General features: G+C 41.4%; 2 protein-coding genes across 3 annotated transcripts in view; both read right to left on the bottom strand.

The window, feature by feature from the left end:
- LOC137867599 (tumor necrosis factor alpha-induced protein 2-like) overlaps nucleotides 1–12088 on the bottom strand; it is a 35585-nt gene extending 23497 nt beyond the window's left edge. Inside the window, exons 1-2 of the mRNA XM_068704317.1 lie at nucleotides 11800–12088; nucleotides 605–1118 (exon numbers count right to left, since the gene is read on the bottom strand). Coding sequence (XP_068560418.1) covers nucleotides 605–1118; nucleotides 11800–11812 — 527 coding nt within the window. The 5' untranslated portion in view covers nucleotides 11813–12088. The remainder of the gene's footprint in view (nucleotides 1–604; nucleotides 1119–11799) is intronic.
- A 5986-nt stretch (nucleotides 12089–18074) lies between these two features.
- Nucleotides 18075–23170, bottom strand: cldn15lb (claudin 15-like b). Of its 2 annotated transcripts, none has more exons than XM_068704199.1 (6): nucleotides 23014–23170; nucleotides 19968–20217; nucleotides 19200–19364; nucleotides 18975–19056; nucleotides 18668–18781; nucleotides 18075–18355 (listed from the first exon to the last, which is right to left on the bottom strand). In XM_068704199.1, exons 2-6 carry the CDS (start codon nucleotides 20182–20184, stop codon nucleotides 18259–18261), a joined length of 675 nt encoding a protein of 224 aa, XP_068560300.1. In that variant the 5' UTR covers nucleotides 20185–20217; nucleotides 23014–23170; the 3' UTR covers nucleotides 18075–18258. The 2 variants fall into 2 exon arrangements, with proteins under 2 accessions (XP_068560300.1, XP_068560219.1); XM_068704118.1 differs by having other exon boundaries at nucleotides 19968–20206.
- Between the last annotated feature and the right edge of the window lie 1118 nt (nucleotides 23171–24288).

The raw sequence follows: 24288 nt of genomic DNA, 5'->3' as shown, positions 1-24288 counted from the left end.
CAGTCTTAGTCTTAAAAATGTTATCGGTGGTGCCTTCAATGACCTTCAGCTGCTATTGTTTTTTAAACAAACTGTAACTGCAGATGTCAATAAGTCTCTTTTTCCACAATTCATTGTGTAGGACAGTGTAGGATCTTATGCCGTGTTGTGTATGATGTGTATGTTGTTTGTTTGTTTTGTTTGGTTAAATCTTTGCACTATTGTTTAGTTAGTTAATTTAATATTATTATTATTTGTATTGCTTTACCTGTATTTATAAATGCTTCTGTAGCGAAACAATTTCCCCTTAAGGGATTAATAAAGTATCTATCTATCTATCTATCTATCTATCTATCTATCTATCTATCTATCTACCATATTTATTTAGACAACCTTCAATCTTCTGGATCTTGAATCCCGAATTGAATCTTGTCCAGGTAAACCTCAACAAACCACAATCAAACTTCTCTAATCCCTCGTCCCCTTGTTATACCTTTCCTTGACCGATTATCGCCGTTCTTAACTTTAACAGACTTCCATCATCCCACTTAACTTTTCGTCTTTACCTCAACATACTCCTTTTCCCTAGTTCCACTTTATCTAGACATCTTTTATTCGTCTTTACCTCAACAGACTTCCTTCAGAGCTCCTCCGGCCCCTCTTTTTCTTCTCTGCGGGTGACGGCGTTCCTTGCAGCGACCCCTGTGGGGAGGGCGTCTCGCTTCCTTTGCTCTTCCCCCCCGACAGCCTGAGGTTCTTCCCCAGCTTCCCCAGAGTCTTCAGCGGAGACTTGAACTTGAACGACGCCCTCATCGAACCGCTCCCGCCTCCCTTTTTTTTCCCCTCATTGGCCTCGTTCTCGTCCTCCTCATCCTCGAAGGGGTTGCGGTCCCTCGGTGCGTCGCCGTCGAGCAGCGAGCCGCCGGGCGACCAGTGGTCACCGTGGCCGCCGCCATCACCGCCGTCGTCGTCGCGGTCGAAAGGGTTGTGATGGCGATGGTTGGGGGTGATGTTGAGGCTCATCCTGCGAAGGATCCAAGCGTTTTCTAGAGTCGGTCCGTCGCCTTTCAGGCGCACTGGGAGGTTTTTGAAGATGGGCATGATGGGGATGGGGGAGGGGGGGGGAGGGGGGGAGGAACCTGAGGAGGGAGGGGAAAGAGATCAATCAATCAACCAACTAATCAAAGACCTGGAACTGACAAGACTGTTGAGTCCATTTCTGCTGGACAGGCTGGTGTTTTAAAACCTTGATGTTAAAGCAAAATTCAGATCAATAAAGCTAAAATAAAACTTCATGGATCCACGAACATTAAAAGAGTTCCTGAAATAAAGATGCTGTCAAAATCAAATGTCATCAGCAAACATTATACTGTGCCGATTCTCAAACAGCAACCAGCTTCTGACCAGAAGAACAACAAACCAGAAACCAAGAAACAAAAAAAAAAAAGCTTTTAGAAAGTCCAAACAAAATAAAACATTATATTTGTTATCAGTTGAATTATCCAAAAATCTACGTAATTACTCATCATTGTACCTCAAACTAAACATCAGAACCTCAGTGAGACAGTTCAAAGCTCTGGAAAACTTTAGTAAGTCAACCTTTTGTTAAGAAGTTTCATGCACAAGACTTTTTATTATTAACTGAAACATCAAAATGAAAGTTTATACATTGATCCTTCATTTACATGATAAAGGTGACAAAAAATAATAAAACATCTCCATGAAATAATTTTTTGTTCATTCTATTTCAAATTCCATTTTATGTTTTATTAATTCGATTTGTTGTTCTTTTTGTTTTCTGATTAATTAATTTTGTTCTAAAAGCGTAATAATTAACTTCCCCTTAATGTCCAACAATTATTGACAGAACTGATGAACATGAAATAGTTTACCGATTGTTTTACTAGTTTTCTGTTCTTGTAGTCTCCGTTCTATCTTTACTGTGTGGCTTTACAGTACTACAGTACTCACAGTACTACAGTATTGTATAAATACAATGAAGAGTTCGTACTCGTCTGTAGTGTTCAGACTTGAGGGAAGTAGCTGATAAGACTCCACCCTCTCAGAGACAGATGGACTTCATGACTTTATGACTTCATGACTTTATGACTTTATGACTTCATGTCAGATAAACGTTCTGTTGTGACGCACGGAAACCATGGAAACACATCCTCCTCCTCATCAGGACGAAGGCAACAGGAGGTTTTCAGTTTGACCCTTTCAGTCTATGTTTTGGTTCTCTTTGCTCCGGAAGATGGAGCGTCATTCTTCCATTTATTTATCATTTTGAATGCAGTACTTTTACTTCACAACTGAGTATTTCTACGTTGTTGTACTTGTAGTACTTTTATTTATTAAGTACAAGATTTGAGTGCTTCTTCCACATGATGGGTGGAGTTAACTAGTCGCTCCAATTCGATTGGATGAATCTTTGTCACCGCCCCCAAAAATCAAGACGAGTCGTATTTTGTACATTTTAAAAGAAAAAAAAAGAGATTTAGATAAAATGATGAAAAGGTTTAAAACTTTTGGTCTAAATTCAGAGTCCAGTTTGTTTCTGTTCTTTACTTCTGTGATCATGAGTTATTGTACACTGATGTAATACTACGAGTGTTCTCTGTACCCTTTAAACTCTGTGATAACTTATTAACACCAGACTGTTACTGATCATCACAGATATCCTGAACTCAAACATGGAGATCAATTCCAGATCAGATTAAAGGGTCTTGAACGCATCGTCTGCTGTGATGTTAAATGTTAAATGTATCCTAGTTTATCCGTTTCAATAAAAGTACTAATACCACTGTGTCAAAATACTCTGTTACAGTACAAGTACTTATACCAAACTGTAAAAATACTCTTTTAGAGTAAAAATACTTTTACCACACTGTGAAAATACTCAGTAGAAGTACTAAAACCACTGTACTGTAGTTTGTACTAAAAGTACTACAAAATGGATGACAGCTGCAGCTTTTCTTGTCTCCTCTCAAACTGGACCTTTGAACTTCTGACAGAAAATAAAGTTTAACCTGAATCGCTGCTCTGCAAGTCATCACCATGGCAACAGAAAAAAAGCTCACTTCTGATTGGCTGCCGGCCGTGAGCTCAAGGACAAACCTTCAAGGATCCCTTGAAGGTTTTTAAGGACGTATTCAAACCTCCTCAAACTAAACCAGGTGTGTCAGTGTTCAGGTGAGGCCCCGCCCCCGTTATAAAAGCCGCTGATGAAGCCGCTCGTTCCCATAGCGATAAACCGTTAAGACATAAAGTCATCAAACATTAACCAGCGGCAGAGATCAGAGCGATGTAATGATTCACAAACACCTCTCAATGGTTCAAGAGGAATCAGTCCGAAAGAAACTCTGTTTACAAGGTTTCTGTTTCATAGTCATCAAACACGTATGAATCACAATAATCACATCATAATATCCCATAATATCATCATAATATCCCATAATATCATAATATCACATAATATCATCATAATATCACATAATATCATCATAATATCACATAATAATATCATCATGACAGGAAGCAGCACGTGAAGCTGGGAAAGCACATCTCGGCCTACCGGACCATCAGCACCGGTTCCCCCCAAGGCTGCGTTCTTTCCCCTCTGCTCTTCTCCCTGTACACCAACAGCTGCACCTCCAGTCACCAGTCCGTCAAGCTCCTGAAGTTCAGAATGACACCACCCTCATTGGACTCATCTCTGGTGGGGATGAGTCTGCCTACAGGTGGGAGACTGACCATCTGGTGACCTGGTGTGGTCTGAACAACCTAGAGCTCAACGCTCTGAAGACAGTGGAGATAGTTGTGGATTTCAAGAAGAACGTAGCCCCACCTGCCCCCATCACCCTGTGTGACTCCCCCTATCACCCTGTGTGACTCCCCCGTCGACGCGGTGGAGTCCTTCCTCTTCCTGGGCTCCACCATAAACCAGGATCTCAAGTGGAAGCTGAACATCAGCTCCATCACCAAGAAGTCTCAGCAGAGGATGCACTTCCTGAGGCAGCTGAAGAAGTTCAAAGACAATGATGGTGCACTTCTACACCGCCATTGTTGAGTCCATTCTCTGCTCCTCCATCACGGTCTGGTACGCTGCAGCCACCGCCAAGGACCAGTTCAGGCTGCAGCGCCTCATCCGCTCTGTGAGAGGGTGATCGGTCCCTCCAGGACTTGTTCGCTTCAAGGACCCTGAAGAGAGCAAGAAGAACTGTAGCCGACCCCTCTCACCCTGGACATGAACTGTTGGAGCCCCTTCCATCTGGCAGGAGGCTGAGGTCCATCAGGACCAAGACCTCCATCAGGACCAAGACCTCCATCAGGACCAAGACCTCTATCAGGACCAAGACCTCCATCAGGACCAAGACCTCTATCAGGACTAAGATCTCCATCAGGACCAAGACCTCCATCAGGACCAAGGCCTCCATCAGGACCAAGACCTCCATCAGAACCAAGGCCTCACGCCTCATGAACAGTTTCTTCAGTCTTCAGTCGGGTTCATCAACAGAGACCAGGACCCAGGACAACCTCCTACCGGTCACTCCTCTACTCATCCCTTCTAGGTTCTTATTTAAACACACTCGACACTTTACACTGATTCTGATTCTGATCATAATATCCCATAATATCATCATCACAATATGAGTCGTCTGACGGCTTTACAGGTTTAAAATGTCATCTGGAAGAATTTATATTAAGCTGAGATACGAGAACAATTCACCTCCTTTACTGCAGTAAAAGTACTAATACCACAGTGTACAAATACTCTGATTAAGTAGAAGTACTAAAACCACTATACTATACTTTATACTAAACGTACTACAAATCGATTACAGCTGCTGTGTGTGTGTGTGTGTGTGTGTGTGTGTGTGTGTGTGTGTGTGTGTGTGTGTGGGGGGGGGTATATATGTGTGTGTGTGTGTGTGTGTGTGTGTGTGTGTGTGTGTGTGTGTGTGTGTGTGTGTGTGTGTGTGTGTGTGTATGTGTGGACTTGGAGCAGATGTTGTTCATGTTGTTGGTGTTGGTTCAGTCTCACCAGCTCAGGACACACTGCTGCCAGAAATACACACACACACACACACACACACACACACACACACACACTGAAGTGAGGGTGAAGGAGGAAGTGATTCAGCGGTGTGGGTTCCATAAATACCCAGCAGCCCCGGCGGGTCTCAGGGCATCGGACACAAACAATGGAGCGGAAAGAACAGCGATAGTGAGACGGACAGAGACCAGGACGCCTGAGTCTCTGCTGTCAGCACCGCCTCTGGACCAGGACCAGGGAGGTCTATAAACCCCGGGTCAGACCCACAGAGTCTGGACCAGAGGTTCACTGTGAGGTTTCTCAGGTGACATGAGGTAAAGAGGGACAGGTGTGTTCAGGTACCCGAACAACAACAACAACAACAACAACAACAACAACAACAGGAAGTCAGGCGTCGTAGTTCATCAGCAGAGACACACCAGAGACCTCCTCCTGAACCACAACTCAGACTACATCCACACCACTAGGATCCTGAACCATTCATGGTGTAAACAGGAAGTATATTGGTTTGTACTGTGTGGTATTAGTATCTTTATTCTAACATAGTACTTTTACAGTGTGGTATTAGTACTCTTACTGTAACAGAGTATTTTTTCCATCAGTATATTTGTGATATTACTCTGATTGGATACTCGGCCCATCAAGGGAAAACACAGAGTTTTGATTAGTTATAGTCTAATAAATCATTAAATATTGATCATTGTAGTTTTTTATCCGTGTATAAATAAATAAATACATAATAAATAATAAATAACAGAGACGTTGTTGATTCTGAGGTTGTGGGTTTGAATCCTACCAGAGTGGAGGTTTAAGAGGTGGACGTGACCTGATACACAAATTCACACGATAACTCACAATAAACACTGACATCAGCATGTAAACAACAACAACACAACACACAACAACACAACACAACAACACACAACACAACACACAACAACACAACACAACAACACACAACAACACAACACACAACAACACAACACAACAACAACACAACACACAACACAACAACACACAACAACACAACACAACAACAATACAACAACACAACACACAACACAACAACAACACACAACAACACAACAACACACCAACAACACACAACAACAACAACACAACGACACACAACAACACACCAACAACACACAACAACAGCAGGTGGTCGTGTTCATCGACATTTAAGCGACCGTTCAGGCGTCACCACACACAACAGGAAACCAGGAAGAGAACCAGATATCCAATCAGACGGAGACACACACACCTCAGCCCTGACCTCCAGAGAGAGAGAGAGAGTGTGTGTGTGTGTGTGTGTGTGTGTGTGTGTGTGTGTGTGTGTGTGTGTGTGTGTGTGTGTGTGTTTCATGACTAATGGCTCTACAGATAATCAGCTGATGAATGTGAGCAGAAGGAAACAGAGTCAGAACATTCTAAATAAAAACAGGAATCGACTTCCTGCTCAAACTTTATCTTTAGTTTAACTGTCTGACGCCAAAACACTCTGAGTAAATATATATACACATACATATACATATATGTATATACATATATATATATATATATATATATATATATATATATATATATATACATATATATATACACACATATATGTATGTATATTAGTGCTGAGCAACTTAACGCGTTATTATCACGTTAACGCATTCATTAATTAACGCAGTTTTTTTTATTTCAATCCACACGTTGGTGCAGCGTGTGGAGGAGTCTTCATCACTACGTTGATGCAGCGTGTGGAGGAGTCTTCATCACTACGTTGATGCAGCGTGTGGAGGAGTCTTCATCACTACGTTGGTGCAGCGTGTGGAGAAGTGGAGATGAACTAAAGACGAGCTAACAGACGCCACAGAGAAGTGGAGAGATACAAACTGCAGGACGACTAGTGTTGAGAAGATGTCGGTCTGAGGAACGTTCTCAGGATCATGAATGACGTCACGTAGGAGCCTCCCTCCAGACGCACCGTCACCAGAAGAACACACGAGTCTATGAAGAGGAGAGGACTACAAAAGAGACGGAGTCACAACGCGCACCGGCCGTCGCTCTCACCGGAGACTAACGGACATCTCCGGGTAACCGTCGTCACCTCTGAGTTACGGTGCATTATGTTGATGAACAGTGGGAGCTGCGTTCACATGCTCTGACTGTATGAAGACAGAAGACACACATTCTGATGAAACGTGTGGAACATTGTATTCATGTTGCACAGCAGTAGAACGTTTAAATAAAGTCACACACTGAGCACAGATAGTAAAGAAATATAACTGATACTGTGTGAAGAATACTGCTGTTAAAAATAACCTGATCTGTTTAAAGTGATTCAAACCAAATGTTATTGTACTGTTGTTCATACAGCAGTACTTTCAAATACAAGTAAGCAATACACTACTTTTGAATTTTTGTGCATAACAATGCGATAATCGAGATTAAAAATTGTAATCGTTGCCCAGCAAAAATATTTATATATACCGTATTTTTCGTAAGTACGACTTTGGTAAGCAACGAAGCCGCTCCGCTCAATGGATATTCGGAGCATTACGGTACGCTGTGTCACTACCTGATCGGCCCCGTAACAGGAATGTAATGTCTAAACTAAAAGTCAAAATCTATCAATAAGCACAACAAGTAACCATCGGTCGCAACCGTCGTCCGAGCTTTCACGAAAGCTGGAATCATCACTGAACAGCCAAGTACCGATAACGGCAACAAGACTGACTCGGAAAATGACGAGAGAGATTCGGGCATGCTTGATGCCAAAATCGCACAGCTGTTTCACTCAGACACTGAAGATGAAGAATTTGATGGATTTGTGGAAGAGGAATGAATCGATAAGTGAGTGTATTTTTCTGTACCGGTATTTGTTGTTACAACTGAGATGAATAAAGTTTGATTTACCGGACTGTGTTGTTTTGCTTAATGCGCCTTATAATCCGGTGCGGTTTATAGTCCAAAAAATACGGTATATATATATATATATATATATATATATATATATATATACCGTATTTTCCGGTATATATATATATATATATAAATATAATATTATATATTTATAAACATGTGTATATATATATATACATACATGTGTATAAATATATAATATTCAGACTAGAGAGACGTTCTGGTTTCAGATGAAACAAATAAAACATAATTATGCCACAAAAATTGTGATCATAATTTCCTTGAAAACAGGAAGTAAAATCCTCACATGACCAAATTTTAGTATTTATCAAGTACTAAAACGACAAAAGTACAAATTAGAGATAATTTACCTATTTAGTATTTTCTTTTCATGTCACTTTCTTGTTTTACTCCACTACATTTATCTGACAGCTTTAGATACTGTGTGGGATTAGTATTTTCACAGCGTGGTATAAGTACTTTTACTGTAATATAGTATTTTAACTTTGTGGTATTAGTACTTTTACTGTAACAGAATATTTTTACGTTGTGGTTTTAGTACTTTTACTGTTACAGAGTATTTTAACTTTGTGGTATAAGTACTTATCCTGTAGCAGAGTATTTACACACTGTGGTATTAGTACTTTTCCATAACATAGTATTTTTACAGTGTGGCATTCGTACTTTTACTGCAGTAAAGTATCTGAATACTTCTGTACTTCTGACAAACTAAATGCAACATCTTCAGCAGCAGCTAATGCTAAAGCTAACTAGCTAACTAGCATAGCAGGGTTTTTTACTTTAGTTTGTTCGTGGTGCGTTCGCTGTCTGCTGGTAAATCAGAGGACAGTTTGACTCTGAATGTCAGTGTGATGTCATTAATCAGATAGATTGTAGAAAATCATCTTCAGTCTCTAAAGAAGTTAAACACAAACAGGTAAAAAGACGTCCTGACTTTGGGGCCGAAAATACTGGATCCTACATTTCCCAGAATGCACCTGGACAGCGTCTCCCTACCTGGTAAATACATATTTTCTGAGCTTTTTTAGTGTTTCCAACATGTTTTCTATGAATTCAGAGATCATAAACTATATTTTACTACGATGTGGTCGAGCAGCTTCTTGTGATGAAATATGACTCAATAAACTTGATACGAGTCTCATGTCTGTTAGCCTAGCTTAGCATAAAGACAGGTTAACGGCAGCACCTCTGGAGCTCCCTGATTAACACAGTCTGTTTCATCTGAACTCAAAAAACGCCGAACGTGCAGTTTTTGTCTAAAAATAGCCGGGACTACTTTCTTGTACACCGTATCCATCCGCCCACTTTAGAAAGCAGAAGAAGAACATGTCTCACATGACAGAATATTCTGCAGGTCCTTCAGCTCAGCATATTTCAAAATAAGAGCACGACGCAGACAAAGACGCCGATCAATGTGAGACATGAATGTTATCAGTGTAGACGTGAACCTGATCTGAGACCAGACGAGGGACCAGTAGATGATTGATCAGAGCTGCTTCAGTGTCCAAAGTCCCGTCAGCCAATCAGATCCTCTCTGATTCACTTATTCCATCGTCCATCGAGGTGATCAGAGGAGATATCTATGATATCTATGATCAGAAACGTCCTCGTCTCTGAGGCCGATCAATGAGACTGTTCAGTAAATAATCAGTTATAAATTAATTGTAATATTAAATATTCAATGTTGTTAAGAAGAGTTTACAGACAGACAGACAGAGAGACAGACACAGACAGACAGACAGACAGACAGACAGAGAGACAGAGAAAGAGACAGACAGACAGAGAGAGACAGACAGACAGACAGACAGACAGACAGACAGAGAGACAGACACAGACAGACAGACAGACAGAGAGACACAGAGAGAGACAGACAGACAGAGAGAGACAGACAGACAGACAGAGAGACAGACAGACAGAGACAGACAGACAGAGACAGACAGAGAGACAGACAGACAGACAGACAGACAGACAGACAGACAGACAGACAGAGAGACAGACAGACAGACAGACAGACAGACACTTTAACAGACTGAGGATCTGCTGCTCTTCTTCTAATCTGACTCCATTAATAATTGATCTTCATCAAACAATCATCAGCTGCAGCCCAACAAATAAACAATAAATCATGTTTTTATGTTTATGTTCTGGTTTCCTGTTTCAAAATAAAAGCCCCTGTCTCCCCTTACGATGAAACCAGATCTCCCAGGTTCTGGTCCAGCAGTAAGAAGACCTGGTTCCCAGTAGGTGGTTCAGTCCCCACATGAATATAAAACTACTTTGTGATGCGTTCAGGTACAGATTGTACAGATGTTCCTTTTTTAATTCTATAAATCATTTAGTGACATAAACAAGACTTCTTCTTCTTCTTCTGTGAGGAAAGGAGCTCTTCATCAACAGGAAGTTCAAATGTGACGGATCGTTGTTTAGTATTACTACAATCATTTAGTTTAATTCTTCCTCCTGCTGGTGGGAGGAGACTCTGTCTCTGAGGACAACAAACTGACTCTGAAGACAACAAACTGTCTCTGAGGACAACAAACTGTCTCTGAGGACAACAAACTGACTCTGAAGACAACAAACTGTCTCTGTGGACAACAAACTGACTCTGAGGACAACAAAGTGACTCTGTGGACAACAAAGTGACTCTGTGGACAACAAACTGTCTCTGAGGACAACAAACTGTCTCTGAGGACAACAAACTGACTCTGTGGACAACAAACTGTCTCTGAGGACAACAAACTGACTCTGAAGACAACAAACTGTCTCTGAGGACAACAAACTGTCTCTGAGGACAACAAACTGACTCTGAAGACAACAAACTGTCTCTGTGGACAACAAACTGTCTCTGAGGACAACAAACTGTCTGTCTCTGAGGACAACAAACTGTCTCTGTGGACAACAAACTGACTCTGTGGACAACAAACTGTCTCTGTGGACAACAAACTGACTCTGAAGACAACAAACTGTCTCTGAGGACAACAAACTGACTCTGAAAACAACAAACTGTCTCTGAGGACAACAAACTGACCCTGTGGACAACAAACTGTCTATGAGGACAACAAACTGACTCTGTGGACAACAAACTGTCTCTGTGGACAACAAACTGTCTCTGTGGACAACAAACTGACTCTGAAGACAACAAACTGTCTCGGAGGACAACAAACTGTCTCTGAAGACGGACAGAACAAAACATTTTTCCACCCAGACTCATGTGACATTTCCTGCAACCTCAAACGCAATGTCTCCACTGAAAAGACAAAGTCCATCAGAGACAAAAACTCTGTTTATCAAACTATATACAAAATGAGACAATCATACTGAAGACATCTATGTCTGAGACAAGAGACAATAACAGACATTAAGATACAATAAGAGACAATAAGAGACAATAAGAGACTATAAGAGACTATAAGAGACATTAAGATACAATAAGAGACATTAAGAGACATTAAGAGACAATAAGAGACATTAAGAGACTATAAGAGACAATAAGAGACATTAAGAGACAATAAGAGACATTAAGAGACTATAAGAGACAATAAGAGACGCTCCATTCTTCATTTCACTCTTTTATTAGCTTAAGAACTTCTTAATTGACGCAGTATTTTAAGCTTTAATAACTGATTTTAAATAGTTGATGTATTTTTGATGTATTTTTGTAAATTTGTGTTTTTTAAAGAGTCACCTTGAGATTTTTTCTCTCATTTCTCACTTTTTCATGAACTATTTCTGCAGAATATGAATCACTGTTATGATGTTTTTCGTGATGTGAATCCGTCGTTGGTCTCAGTTGAAACGCGTTCATTCATATCTGGTGTTGTACTCACGGAGGGGACTCATGGCGGAGGATCAACGGGTCAAACTCTCATCACAAGCCCGGCTGAAGCGTCACAAGCGGCGGACACGGCAGACAGAAGGTACCGGAGAGAGAAGCGGATCAGCGGAGACTCTCAGTCCGGTCTCAGTCCGACTGAAGCCTTCGAGACTCGCTCACCGGAGGGGTTACCGTGCTGCGTTCAGGGCCGCTCGGAAATATAAGAATGGAAAAGCTAAGTGAACTATTGAAGGTGGGTTCAGCTGCAGTGGGATTCTGAAGCTTCTCCTTTAAGTCAGTGGTGGTCGACACTGAAGAGGATTCATTTGATCTTTACTGATCTTCAGAAACGTTTTCTTTGTACTTGTACTTCACTCTGCAGCTGCCTTCACAAAGTACACAAAGTACACACTGTTACATGAAGTATCCGCTCAATCATGACAAACTACTTCCTCAGAACATGGCACCTTGAACCTTCACCCTCCTGCTCGTATATGTGCTGCTGCAAAGGATTGTGGGTAAGAATAGCCATAAAAGCCTGCAGGTATTGTTTCTGTCCACACAAACTGTTTTTCATGACATGAAGTAAGTTTGTGTTTGTGAATGCACCGTGTGTGGTTCAGGTACAGTGGGTTTTATTTATTTCCTTTTTCAATGAACACGATGGATGAATGAAGCTGCAGCATCCTGCTGTTGAGTTCATAATGAACACGTTTATGAAATGCAAGACGCAGCCTAATTAACTGATATTAATACACGCTTTGCATTTTGATTGAATCACTTTTATCGTCTTATTTCTGCAGCTGCTACGAGACAACAGAGACAACAGACATAACAGAGACAACAGACACAACAGACACAACAGAGACAACAGAGACAACAGACATAACAGAGACAACAGACACAACAGACACAACAGAGACAACAGAGACAACAGAGAAAACAGACACAACAGAGACAACAGAGACAACAGACACAACAGAGACAACAGACACAACAGAGACAACAGAGAAAACAGAGACAACAGAGACAACAGACACAACAGAGAAAACAGACACAACAGAGACAACAGAGACAACAGACACAACAGAGAAAACAGAGACAACAGAGACAACAGAGAAAACAGAGAAAACAGAGACAACAGAGACAACAGAGAAAACAGAGACAACAGACACAACAGAGACAACAGAGACAACAGAGAAAACAGAGACAACAGACACAACAGAGACAACAGAGACAACGACACAACAGAGACAACAGAGACAACAGAGAAAACAGAGACAACAGAGACAACAGAGACAACAGAGAAAACAGAGACAACAGACACAACAGAGACAACAGACACAACAGACACAACAGACACAACAGACACAAGCAGAGAGAACGAGACGATGTGTAGATGTTGAGGTACTTGTACTTTACTGGAGTATTTCCATTCTCTGCTACTTTATACTTCAACTACATCTCAGAGGTAAATAGTGTACTTTTCACTGCATTTATCGGACAGCTTTAAATACTTCCTACAGATTAAATTAATTTAAATGATGTATTATTAAATACCAGCTGCATATAAAGTCATTATAATGAGCTCCACTTTTAAAGTGATGAACACATTAATGTATCACAATATATAAAATACATTATTCTTTATACCGAGTATCTTTTACTCTTGGTACTTCAAGTATATTTTGATGTTTATACTTTTGTACTTTTACTGCAGTGATGTTTTAAATGCATGATTTTACTTGTTACTTGTTCCACCGTTTAAAGAAGCAGCTTTAATGACAGACCTCAGTCCTCTGTCTCAGGACTGTCTGCACACGGACCCCTGAGCTCCAACAGGAAACACAGGGTCCCTCCAGGGACCAGGTCTGGATCGAGTCCCTGACTTTCTATTTCAATGTCAAACTACTTCCTGTCTCTTGTCTCCGAATCATTTCCCCAAGCAGAAAAAAGAATCTGTCACTTTTCATTCAACACGGACATTATTACGGTGTGTGTGTGTGTGTGTGTGTGTGTGTGTGTGTGTGTGTGTGTATGTGTGTGTGTGTGTGTCTGTGTGTGTGTGTGTGTGTGTGTGTGTGTGTGTGTGTGTGTGTGTGTGTGTGAACATTCCTGTAGCTGGGAGTCATCGGTCAGTCAGCTGGTAAACACACACACCTCACAAAAGAGCTGACACAATACTACACACACAGACACACACACACACACACTCACACATACACACACAGGCGATCATTTACTGACTGATGTTGGTCCTTTTTCGCTTCATTTAAATACACAGATATTTAATCACATGATCACAGACAGGCTGTTTTCCAACATGGCCGCCCGTCTGTCTCCGAGCTTATCATGTCCATTAATGACAGAGGACATGTGGAGGTCTTTCTGTGTCAGTCTTTACATCACAACCATCTTCTTTCTACACCGATACAAACATACAGTCAGTCTACACCGATACAAACATACATTCAGTCTACACCGATACAAACATAAAGTCAGTCTACATTGATACAAACATACAGTCAGTCTACACTGATACAAACATACAGCCTGTCTACACTGATACAAAACAACAGCCAGTCTACACCGATACAAAACAACAGCCAGTCTACACAGATACAAACCTAAAGTCACTCTACACTGATACAAACATACAGTCTACACTGATACAAACATACAGTCAGTCTACACTGATACAAACATACAGTCAGTCTACACTGATACAAACATACAGTCAGTCTACACTGATACAAACACATAGTCAGTCTACACCGATACAAACACACAGTCAGTCTACACTGATACAAACATACAGTCAGTCTACACTGATACAAACATACAGTCAGTCTACACTGATACAAACACATAGTCAGTCTACACCGATACAAACACACAGTCAGTCTACACTGATACAAACACATAGTCAGTCTACACTGATACAAACACACAGTCAGTCTACACCGATACAAACATACAGCCTGTCTACACTGATACAAACAAACTTTTATATTAAAAATGAAAAGCTCTACATGTGGAGACTTTAGAATTTCAAAACAACTTATCTAAATAACATGAATACATCATATACTGCTCAACACTTTCAGAATATTGTGTGTTGTAAAAAAGGTTCTGAGTCATAGACTGGCTCCATCTTTTCAATCTGGTGAAGATCTTCTCTGTTATAGTTTCAATAATCACTCTTCAGTAAAAACCTTGTGTGAAGAAATGAAAGTTGTGTTGCTGACTCAGCAGATATATAAACAGAGAGAGTTTCATTCGGTCAGTGGGTCAAAGAAAGAGAAGTTTATACAGTTATTCTGCTGCTGTCACTGGTTTCATATGAGACAGAAACGCAACTCAACACAAATCATTATACTGCAAATTCTTCTTCTTCTAAAGTATCCTGATGAAACAGATTGACTTTTCACTACACAGTCCGACACATGTTGAGTTTTTATTCTTCATTCATTTCAAGTATCCTTCAAACGTTACACCTTAATAATGGTCAGGACACAATGAATGAGTAGAGTACAATAAAGAAACAGAGTGGTCATCGTCCTGAAAACAGGAAGTCCCATCTGACTGTATCGATTACGTCATAATTACTTCCACCCAGCATGCACTGGGCTTCATCGCGGCGTGACTTCCCAGTAAGAGGTACATCAGTAAATCAAGATTCGGATGTGATCGGGTATTATTGATTACCTGGAATCAACCCTGACTGTATCACACACACACACACACACACACACACACACACACACACACACACACACACACACACACACACACACACACACACACAGAAGATACTTTAATGTACTGAGCAGGACGTCAGACTGCTGGTTTAAAGGAACAGCGCCACATCTTTTGTTCTTCTTCAGGTGTTTTAGATCAGTTTCATCACTGAGTGGCCAGTTTAGCTTAGCTTAGCTTTGCCTAGCTTAGCACAAAGACTAAGTGTAAGTAATGCTGTTTGTTCTTCACATACATGCCACATAACAGGTGGAGACACCAGGATCTCTCTGTGTGAATATAAATTATGATTCATGAAATAAAAAACTCAACATTGGAGCCAAAATCATCACTTTGACCTGCAGGACTCATTTCAGTCTTTCAACACGTCACTGTGAGTTCAGCTGTTTGAACACAGACACACACACACACACACACACACATACACACACACACACACACACACACACACACACACACACATACAAACAAAACCAAGTCTTAATCCTCAAACAGGCCTTTGAAGAAGTCACTCTGTGTTTAGGTCCTCACTCTGTGCAAGTACAGGAATACACACACACACCTGCTTCAATCACTTTTGAGGTCATTGACTTACATCCATTCTGAAGAGAGCCATTCTAAACTTAAACTTTTAACCCGTTAATGTAACGTTGTGGGGACTGTGTGTTTGCCCCCCAATCTGAGGACGAGTCCCCACAACGTCTTCAGGTCCTCTGACACCTGTTTGTTTTTGGCCTCGTCTCATTTAGCGCCGATATGAACACTGTTCATTTGTAAAGATAAATATCACAAAAGTCAAAGTTACAGTTTGTCAGTTAATGAGTTTATGCTGTTACATATACTGAATATGCCAATAATACAAACTTAATTAACTTATCACTAAATTAAGAAAGTGTCTCCATAGCATCAGTAATTACACACACACACACACACACACACACACACACACACACACACACACACACACACACACACACACACACACATGCACAAACACACACACACACACACACACACACACACACACACACATGCACAAACACACACACGCACAAACACACACACACACACACACACACACAAACACAAACACACACAAAGAGAGATTAAACAAGCAGCTCTTACCTTTTTTGTGTTTTTGTAAAATAAAGACAATAATCCAGGTCTTTTCCTCAAGACTGTGACATCTCTACCACAGTGTGTGTGTGTGTGTGTGTGTGTGTGTGTGTGTGTGTGTGTGTGTGTGTGTGTGTGCGCACGTGCGTTTCAGCCGGTTGCCGGTTGTTTGGGCCCACAATGAGTCTCAGCCTTGTTTTTTTTATCTGTGTTCTATTATTGTTCTGTTGCTCCTACAGAGGGTTCTACAGAGTTCTACTGGGTTCTGCTGTCCTCGGGTCAGCTCTCTTCTATTTACTGCTCTTGAACGTCGGCTGCCGGTTCCTTCCTCCTCTGCTCCTCTTGATGTTGTGTTTGTCAGGTTCTACTAGGTTCTACTGTCCCTCAGTCCTCTGGGTTCTGCTCCCTGTGGTTCTACCTGTCTCTACTCGCTCCTCGTCGAACTCTGAGAGTTCTGCTCCTTGTTTCCTGTTTGTTTTATTTTCTAGCTGCAGCAGGAAATGGTCATCTTTTCCTCTTCCTCCCCCCCACTGACGACCCCCAGCACACACACACACACACACACACACACACACACACACACACACACACACACACACCACACCCTGGCCTCCCTGGCCTTAATAATTGGTCGGGTTGCCGACTCTACAGCAGCAGCACCCCCTGGTGGAGATTTAAGGTTTGCCAATAGTATTATATATGTATCCACAATGCACTCTGCATAATAATTATTCATGATGTCACGCTGCATAGTAATTAGCCATGACGTCACTCTGCATAATAATTATTTATGACATCACTCTGCATAATAATTATTCATGACGTCACTCTGCATAGTAATTAGCCATGACGTCACTCTGCATAGTAATTATTTATGACATCACTCTGCATAATAATTATTCATGACATCACTCTGCATAATAATTATTCATGACATCACTCTGCATGCATAGTAATTAGCCATGATGTCACTCCGCATAATTAGCTATGATGTCACTCTGCATAATAATTAGCTATGATGTCACTCTGCATAATAATTAGCTATGACTCTGTCACTCTGCATGGTAATTATTTGTGTGCTTCTAGCAGCCAGTAGAGGGCAGCGCTGCACGTCACAGAGAAGCCTCTGGTTTCAGTCTGTTTGTTTAAGTTACTTTGAGATTAAGTTTAAAGTGTCTGTCGTGTCTCAGGGTTCAGATTTCCTTCCATCAAAACATGATGATAGATTTTGGGGTCAGCAGTCAGCCTCCCCTCATGTACAATCTGCTGCTCTGCTCAACAGATTTGTTTGTTGGACATATTAAAGATGGCGACGGACAAAAACCAAGATGGCGACAAACAAAGACCAAGATGGCGACGTGTGGTCACAGCAGCAGATCTCATGACCAAGAACCTGAGAGAAAAACACTCAAACAGATTCAGGAAACATTTATTTACAGCATTTCCAAAATAAAACAACCAGGACGGTTTGGAAAATTGTTCCCTTCACAATAAAACTCTCTTAACTTTAGTTAAAAAACATTCAAATTTGCATTAAAAAAAAGGAAAAACTCTTTAAAATCCAACAAGCTGATCTGGATTCAGATTGTTGGGCGGTTTAGACGTAAGCTTTGGAGCTGCTGTTGTCTGAGGCCGGAGCTGCTCTGTAGATCTTCTGTCCTTCACTCGTAGACGAGAAGTTGTATGAAAACTGTCTGCAGGAGAAAAAACAGGAGATTTTCTCATTTACAACCAAAAACACACGATGCTGATGATCTTTGGACCGAGTCCTTAAGTATTGATTATCTGGGCTGGTAAATATTGAATCAATATGTATCTGACACATTGAAATAACAGCTGTAGTAATAAATCACATGTCGAACACATGGACGACAATCAGAGAGCGAGTACTGAATGTGAAAGCTAACGCTAGCTAGCGGCGGAGTGAGTATAACCCGTCTTTAAGGCAAAACAAACATCATCTGTGAACCTGTTTCTGTATTTCTTTCACTAAAACGAGTGCGTACCGTGCTGAGGCGGCGGAGGAAGTCCTCCTGCAGGAGCAGCAGAGCAGAGACCCTCCTAGTATGGCCAGACAGGAGGCCGACCAGCCCAGATACAGACCAGTACCCAGCTCGAACCTGCAGCACCAGCACAGCAGCTCTGTAGCTCAAGTCGTTGTTTGAATCCAAGTTTGAATTTGTATCTCAGGACTTTAAATCTAATCAATCATTTCCTGATCAAATACAATAGCAAATTGTAATTAGTCTATAAATATTTATTAATTAACTAAATATGAATTAACACTGATCCCAGTTTTGACACAATACTGACCTGACTCCTCCGTAAAACGGGTCGTAGAAGTCCTGGATGACTCGAGCAGCATACCAGGAGGCTGCAGTCAGAGTGAAGACACCTGAGGAGGAGACAGACATGAAGACATGAAGACATGAAGACACAAAGAGAAGACACGAAGACATGAAGACATGAAGAGAAGACATGAAGACATGAAGACATGAAGACTCGGATGAAGATGAAGAACTTCATGACACCACCCACCAGACAGGATGAAGAGGACTCCTCCGCTCAGGGCGATCTGGTCCTTGACCTTCTCCGAGGTTCTGCCGATCTTGGTGCACTTGAGTCCCAGGATGGAGACTATGATGGAGGCCAGACCGACCAGCAGGGACAGGATCATCAGAGCCCTGCAGGCCTGCAGGTGAGCTGGAGACACCACGATGTACAACAAAAGAAGTTTTCTTTAAACTGTTTTTTAGATTTAAAATGACCTGAAGATTTTTTATTTGTTTATTTATATATATATATATATATATATATATATATATATATATATATATATATATATATATATATATGTATATATATAATTTATTTAAAAAATATATATATATTTATCAGGGACGGTTAGATTGTCTTCTGACAATCTTAAGGATGATATAATATTAATATATACATTTTTAAATAATGAATTCATTATTTACTTATTTTTTATGTTTTAAAGTGTTAAACAAACAACACATTGCATTAAAGGGGTCTACTGTACAGTTTTTAATGACAGTTTTAAGGTTATTTGGTCAACTTGAAGACATTTGTCCTCCTTTCACGTGACTTAAAGCGTAATAATAACTAAATGTGTGAATACATTACAACCCCTTATTGATCATCATTAATAAACGTTATTGCTATTTCAGTGGTACGTTCAGGACTTCAAGTCAAACTGCTGCTAAACCCATTAAACATTTATTCTGTTTCTGGACCGGCTCGATGAACACAGATGCATCATGGGAATCATTGATCAGCACTCACCCGGTAGACCCAGCACCGTCTTGAACCGGCTGCACTGGAGCGATCCCAGAGACGTGGCGGCGCAGCTCATCCACAGACCCTCAAACTGCCACTGATTGCTGCTCACCGACTCCTGCTGACTCCTCACCTTCCACACCTGAGAGGAGGTGCAGCTGGACTGCAGACACCAGGAGACCACGCCCAGGAGCAGACCCACGACCTGCAGCCCCGCCGCCATGCTGCTCACAGCTGGAAAACACCTGGAAAACAGCTGGAGAGTCAACAACAGGAACTTTGTTAGTGTGAATAATCATCTCGTGGGGTTCCTCAGGGTTCCGTTCTGGATCCTCTATGTTTTTGTTTCAGAGTTATATTTATGAACCACATGAATCCTCGTACCTTAAAACAGGCGAGTGTCTTCAACAACGAGCCCACAAACAGATTAACACAAGTGTTTTCTGATTGTACATGTTTTTGTTACGTTTATGTACAAAACAACACAAACAAACAGCTGACCTTCAGTCAGTAGTCAGAGGAAAGTTCTTGGCGTCTGGTTCCATCATCAATCATTGTGAACAATATTGTGAAATAAAGGAAATATTTGATCTTTATCTCCATTTCGTTTCAGGATAAATTGATGATTTGTCATTAAAATTATACGCTGGCTCAGGAGAGTCCAGCGTGACCTGAAGGTGAAGATCAGGGAGTGCAAGGACACCTACAGGAGGAAGCTGGAGGCCAAACTCCAGCAGAACAATGTGAGGGAGGTGTGGACCGGGATGAAGCTGATTACTGACTTCAAGGTTGGAGGGAGACAACCAGGGGGCTCCCTGGAGAGGGCCAACGAGCTAAACTCTTTCTTCAATAGATTTAGCTCACAGCCCTCATCTGTCTCCTCAACACACCTCACCTCACAAACACCTCGGCTGCCTCCTCCCCTCCCCCCTCTGTCCCCCCTGGTGAGCGGCACGGACAATGAGCCCTCTACTTCAAAGGGCTCTTCCACCACCGACACCATGACCACCCTCCCCCCCCTCTCTGTGACGACTGGCCAGGTTAGAAGACAGCTGGAGAGACTCCACCAAGGAAAGGCTGAGGGACCTGATGGCATCAGCCCCAGGGTCCTGAAGACCTGCGCCATCCAGCTGTCTGATGTCCTACAACACATCTACAACCTGAGCCTGAAGCAGGAGGAAGTCCCGGTGCTGTGGAAGACGTCGTGCCTGGTTCCTGTTCCTAAGAAGACGACACCATCTGGCCTCAATGACTACCGACCAGTTGCCCTCACATTCCATGTGATGAAGGTGCTGGAGAGGCTGGTCTTGGCCCACCTCCGAACATTCACCGCAGGTGAAATCATCACTGGACCCTCTGCAATTTGCATACCAGCCTCATGTGGGAGTGGACGACGCCATCATCTACCTGCTGCAATGAGCTCAGTCGCACCTGGATGGAACCGGTGGCTCTGTGAGAATCACTTTCTTTGACTTCTACAGTGCATTTAACACCATCCAACCAGTGCTACTGAGTGAGAAGCTGCGGGAGGTGGGGGTTAACGCGTCCACCGTCTCCTGGATCACTGACTACCTCACAGGCAGACCACAGTTTGTCCGACTGGGCCGTGTGCTGTCTGATACGGTGGTCAGTGATACTGGAGCCCCACAGGGAACTGTTCTGTCTCCCTTCCTGTTCACCCTGTACACCACTGACTTCCAGTACAACTCAGGGTCATGCCATCTGCAGAAGTTCTCTGATGACCCTGCAGTGGTCGGGTGTATAAGGGACGGACGGGAGGAGGATTACAGGGCAGTAGTGGATGACTTTGTGGAGTGGGCCGGTAGAAATCACCTGCTTCTGAACATGGCCAAGACCAGAGAGATGGTGGTCGACTTCAGGAGGAGGACGACGGCTCCACAGCCACAGAGTTCTGGGAGAGGACGTGGACATGGTGAAGGAGTACAAGTGCCTGGGTGTCTCCATCAACAGCAGACTGAGCTGGAAGGCCAACATCAACGCTGTGTACAAGAAGGGGATGAGTCGACTCTTTTTCTTGAGGAAACTTCGATCCTTCAACGTGTGCAGCAAGATGTTGGAGATGTTCTACCAGTCTGTTGTGGCCAGTGCACTGTACTTCGCCGTAGTCTGCTGGGGGAGCAGCATTGGAGCCGGAGACACCAACAGACTTAACAAACTGGTTAAGAAGGCCGGCTCCATCATCGGCTGTAAACAAGACTATCTGGAACAGGTGGTGGAGAGGAGGACACTGAAGAAATTATTATCCATATTGGATTACCCGGACCACCCTCTCCACCACCTACTGCAGGGACAGTGGAGCACTTTCTCCAACAGAATGATCCAGCTCCGCTGTCATAAGGACAGGTACAGGAGAACATTCCTGCCTACTGCTATAAGACTGTACAATAAATCACCTCGGGCCAAATCAAATTGTTAAACCTCTGCACTACTGTTTATTTAGTTGATTTAATATTATTCTGTTCTATTCACTGTGTATATAGTGTGCATTTTTTATATAACATCTTTACTATATTATAACTGTATATATTGTGACGTGTATTTTTCTTGTATTTTTCTTTTTATATAATATTAAGATTTTTTACCTGTGACCTATTGCTGCTCTGTAACCTATTGCTGCTTGTAACAAAATAATTTCCCCTCGCAGGCTCAATAAAGTTAGTATCTATCTATCTATCTATCTATCTATCTATCTATCTATCTATCTATCTATCTATCTATCTATCTATCTATCTTATGCAAGATTCACAATGTTTTCTATATGATTTTCTTGATAAAAAAGTTACTTAAACTGTTTGTAAAGTTAGTTCTTTATGTCGTCTCTTTTGTTTGTATTGTAATTACTTCTGTTTGTGTTTTTACCATGTAAAGTATCTTTGAGTACCTTTTAAAGAGCTATACAAATAAAATGTATTATTAATATTAAACACAATAACTCACACCTTGACAGCAGCGTGACACAATGAATCATCACAAACACACTGAGTCAAATCTACACTTTTTAAAGGTTTGTCCACTTTTGTGAAGTTCTTACCGTCTGAGGATGAAGTGAAGCTTTTTGTTCCGGGTCTCTGTTCTGGTTCTGGTTCTTCTCTGCAGCAGTTTGTCCGGTTTAGTTTCAGTGACGTGGTCTCAGTGTGAACCTGGTCTGACTCTCTGATCTGATCCTCTGAGGTCTGATGAGGGTTCAATGAACCAGCGAACACACAACGTTATTGACACACATGAACCTCAGAGTTCCACCTCCAGCTCTGTTTGTTAGGATCTCCTTTTAGGATCCTTAATGTATTCAATCTGTAAGTATACAAATATATACATATATATATATATATATATATATATATATATATACAAAAACATAGAATACAGTTCCTATTGGATGTACATCTTCTGAACAAACCACGGATAATTTGGGCAGCTCTGAAAAACATCACGTGTTGAACTGGAGTTTGTCCACCAGAGGGCGCTGCCCGCTCAGTACCTGTCATGCCAAAAATAAAAATAAATGTGATGATTTTAATAACTTCTTCAATGTCTTCACTCTACTTCATTTTAATATTTTATATTTCAGACGGTTTCTCTGCTGATCTCTTTACTGAAAAATAATTTTAAAAAGAGCAAAAATTAAGATGCTAAAAAAATCCTTTTTAATATTGATATATATATATATATATGTTGTACATGTATTATAATTTATATTCTCTTCTAGCTTCACTCTATTCATGATTGTCTCACAGTGTGAAGTGAGGAGTAACAACTTTCATCATGAGGTCCAGATATAGAAACCAGACTCTGTGTTGATCTGAGCGACACTTTGTGGACTTTAAACCGTCTGTTTATCAAACCGACTTCATGTTTGCAGATCAGTTAACTGTTCAACGTTAACCCCAACTCAGACTTCAGAATAAAAGCTTCAATAAATCAATCAGGACTTAAAACTACTCACATCACTTAAAGTTGCAGCTGTTGCTAGTTAGCTCATTCCACCACGTTTCAACGCTTTGATGCTTTAACTCTTTAATACTTTAACTCTTTAATGCTTTAACGCTTTAACTCTTTAATGCTTTAACGCTTTAATACTTTAACACTTTAACTCTTTAACGTTTTAACTCTTTAACTCTTTAATACTTTAACGCTACGACGCTTTGATGCTTTAACACTTTGATGCTACATTGGTTATAGAACAGAGCAGATCGCTGTCACTCAACTAGCGATAGCTCTGTGCTTTCATACTCTGAGTTTGAGTGATTAATAAATGAAGTCGTTAACTTCCTGTAACTGTAAACAGTCGTAAAAGAATCGCTTCACA

The sequence above is a fragment of the Cebidichthys violaceus genome, unplaced genomic scaffold (genome assembly GCF_023349555.1).
Source record: "Cebidichthys violaceus isolate CVI_PGR_0920_01 unplaced genomic scaffold, fCebVio1.0.p SCAF_1, whole genome shotgun sequence".
NCBI classification, from domain to species: Eukaryota; Metazoa; Chordata; class Actinopteri; order Perciformes; family Stichaeidae; genus Cebidichthys; species Cebidichthys violaceus.
The sequence above is the reverse complement of the archived record's forward strand: the minus strand, read 5'-3'. Positions and strand labels throughout refer to the sequence as shown.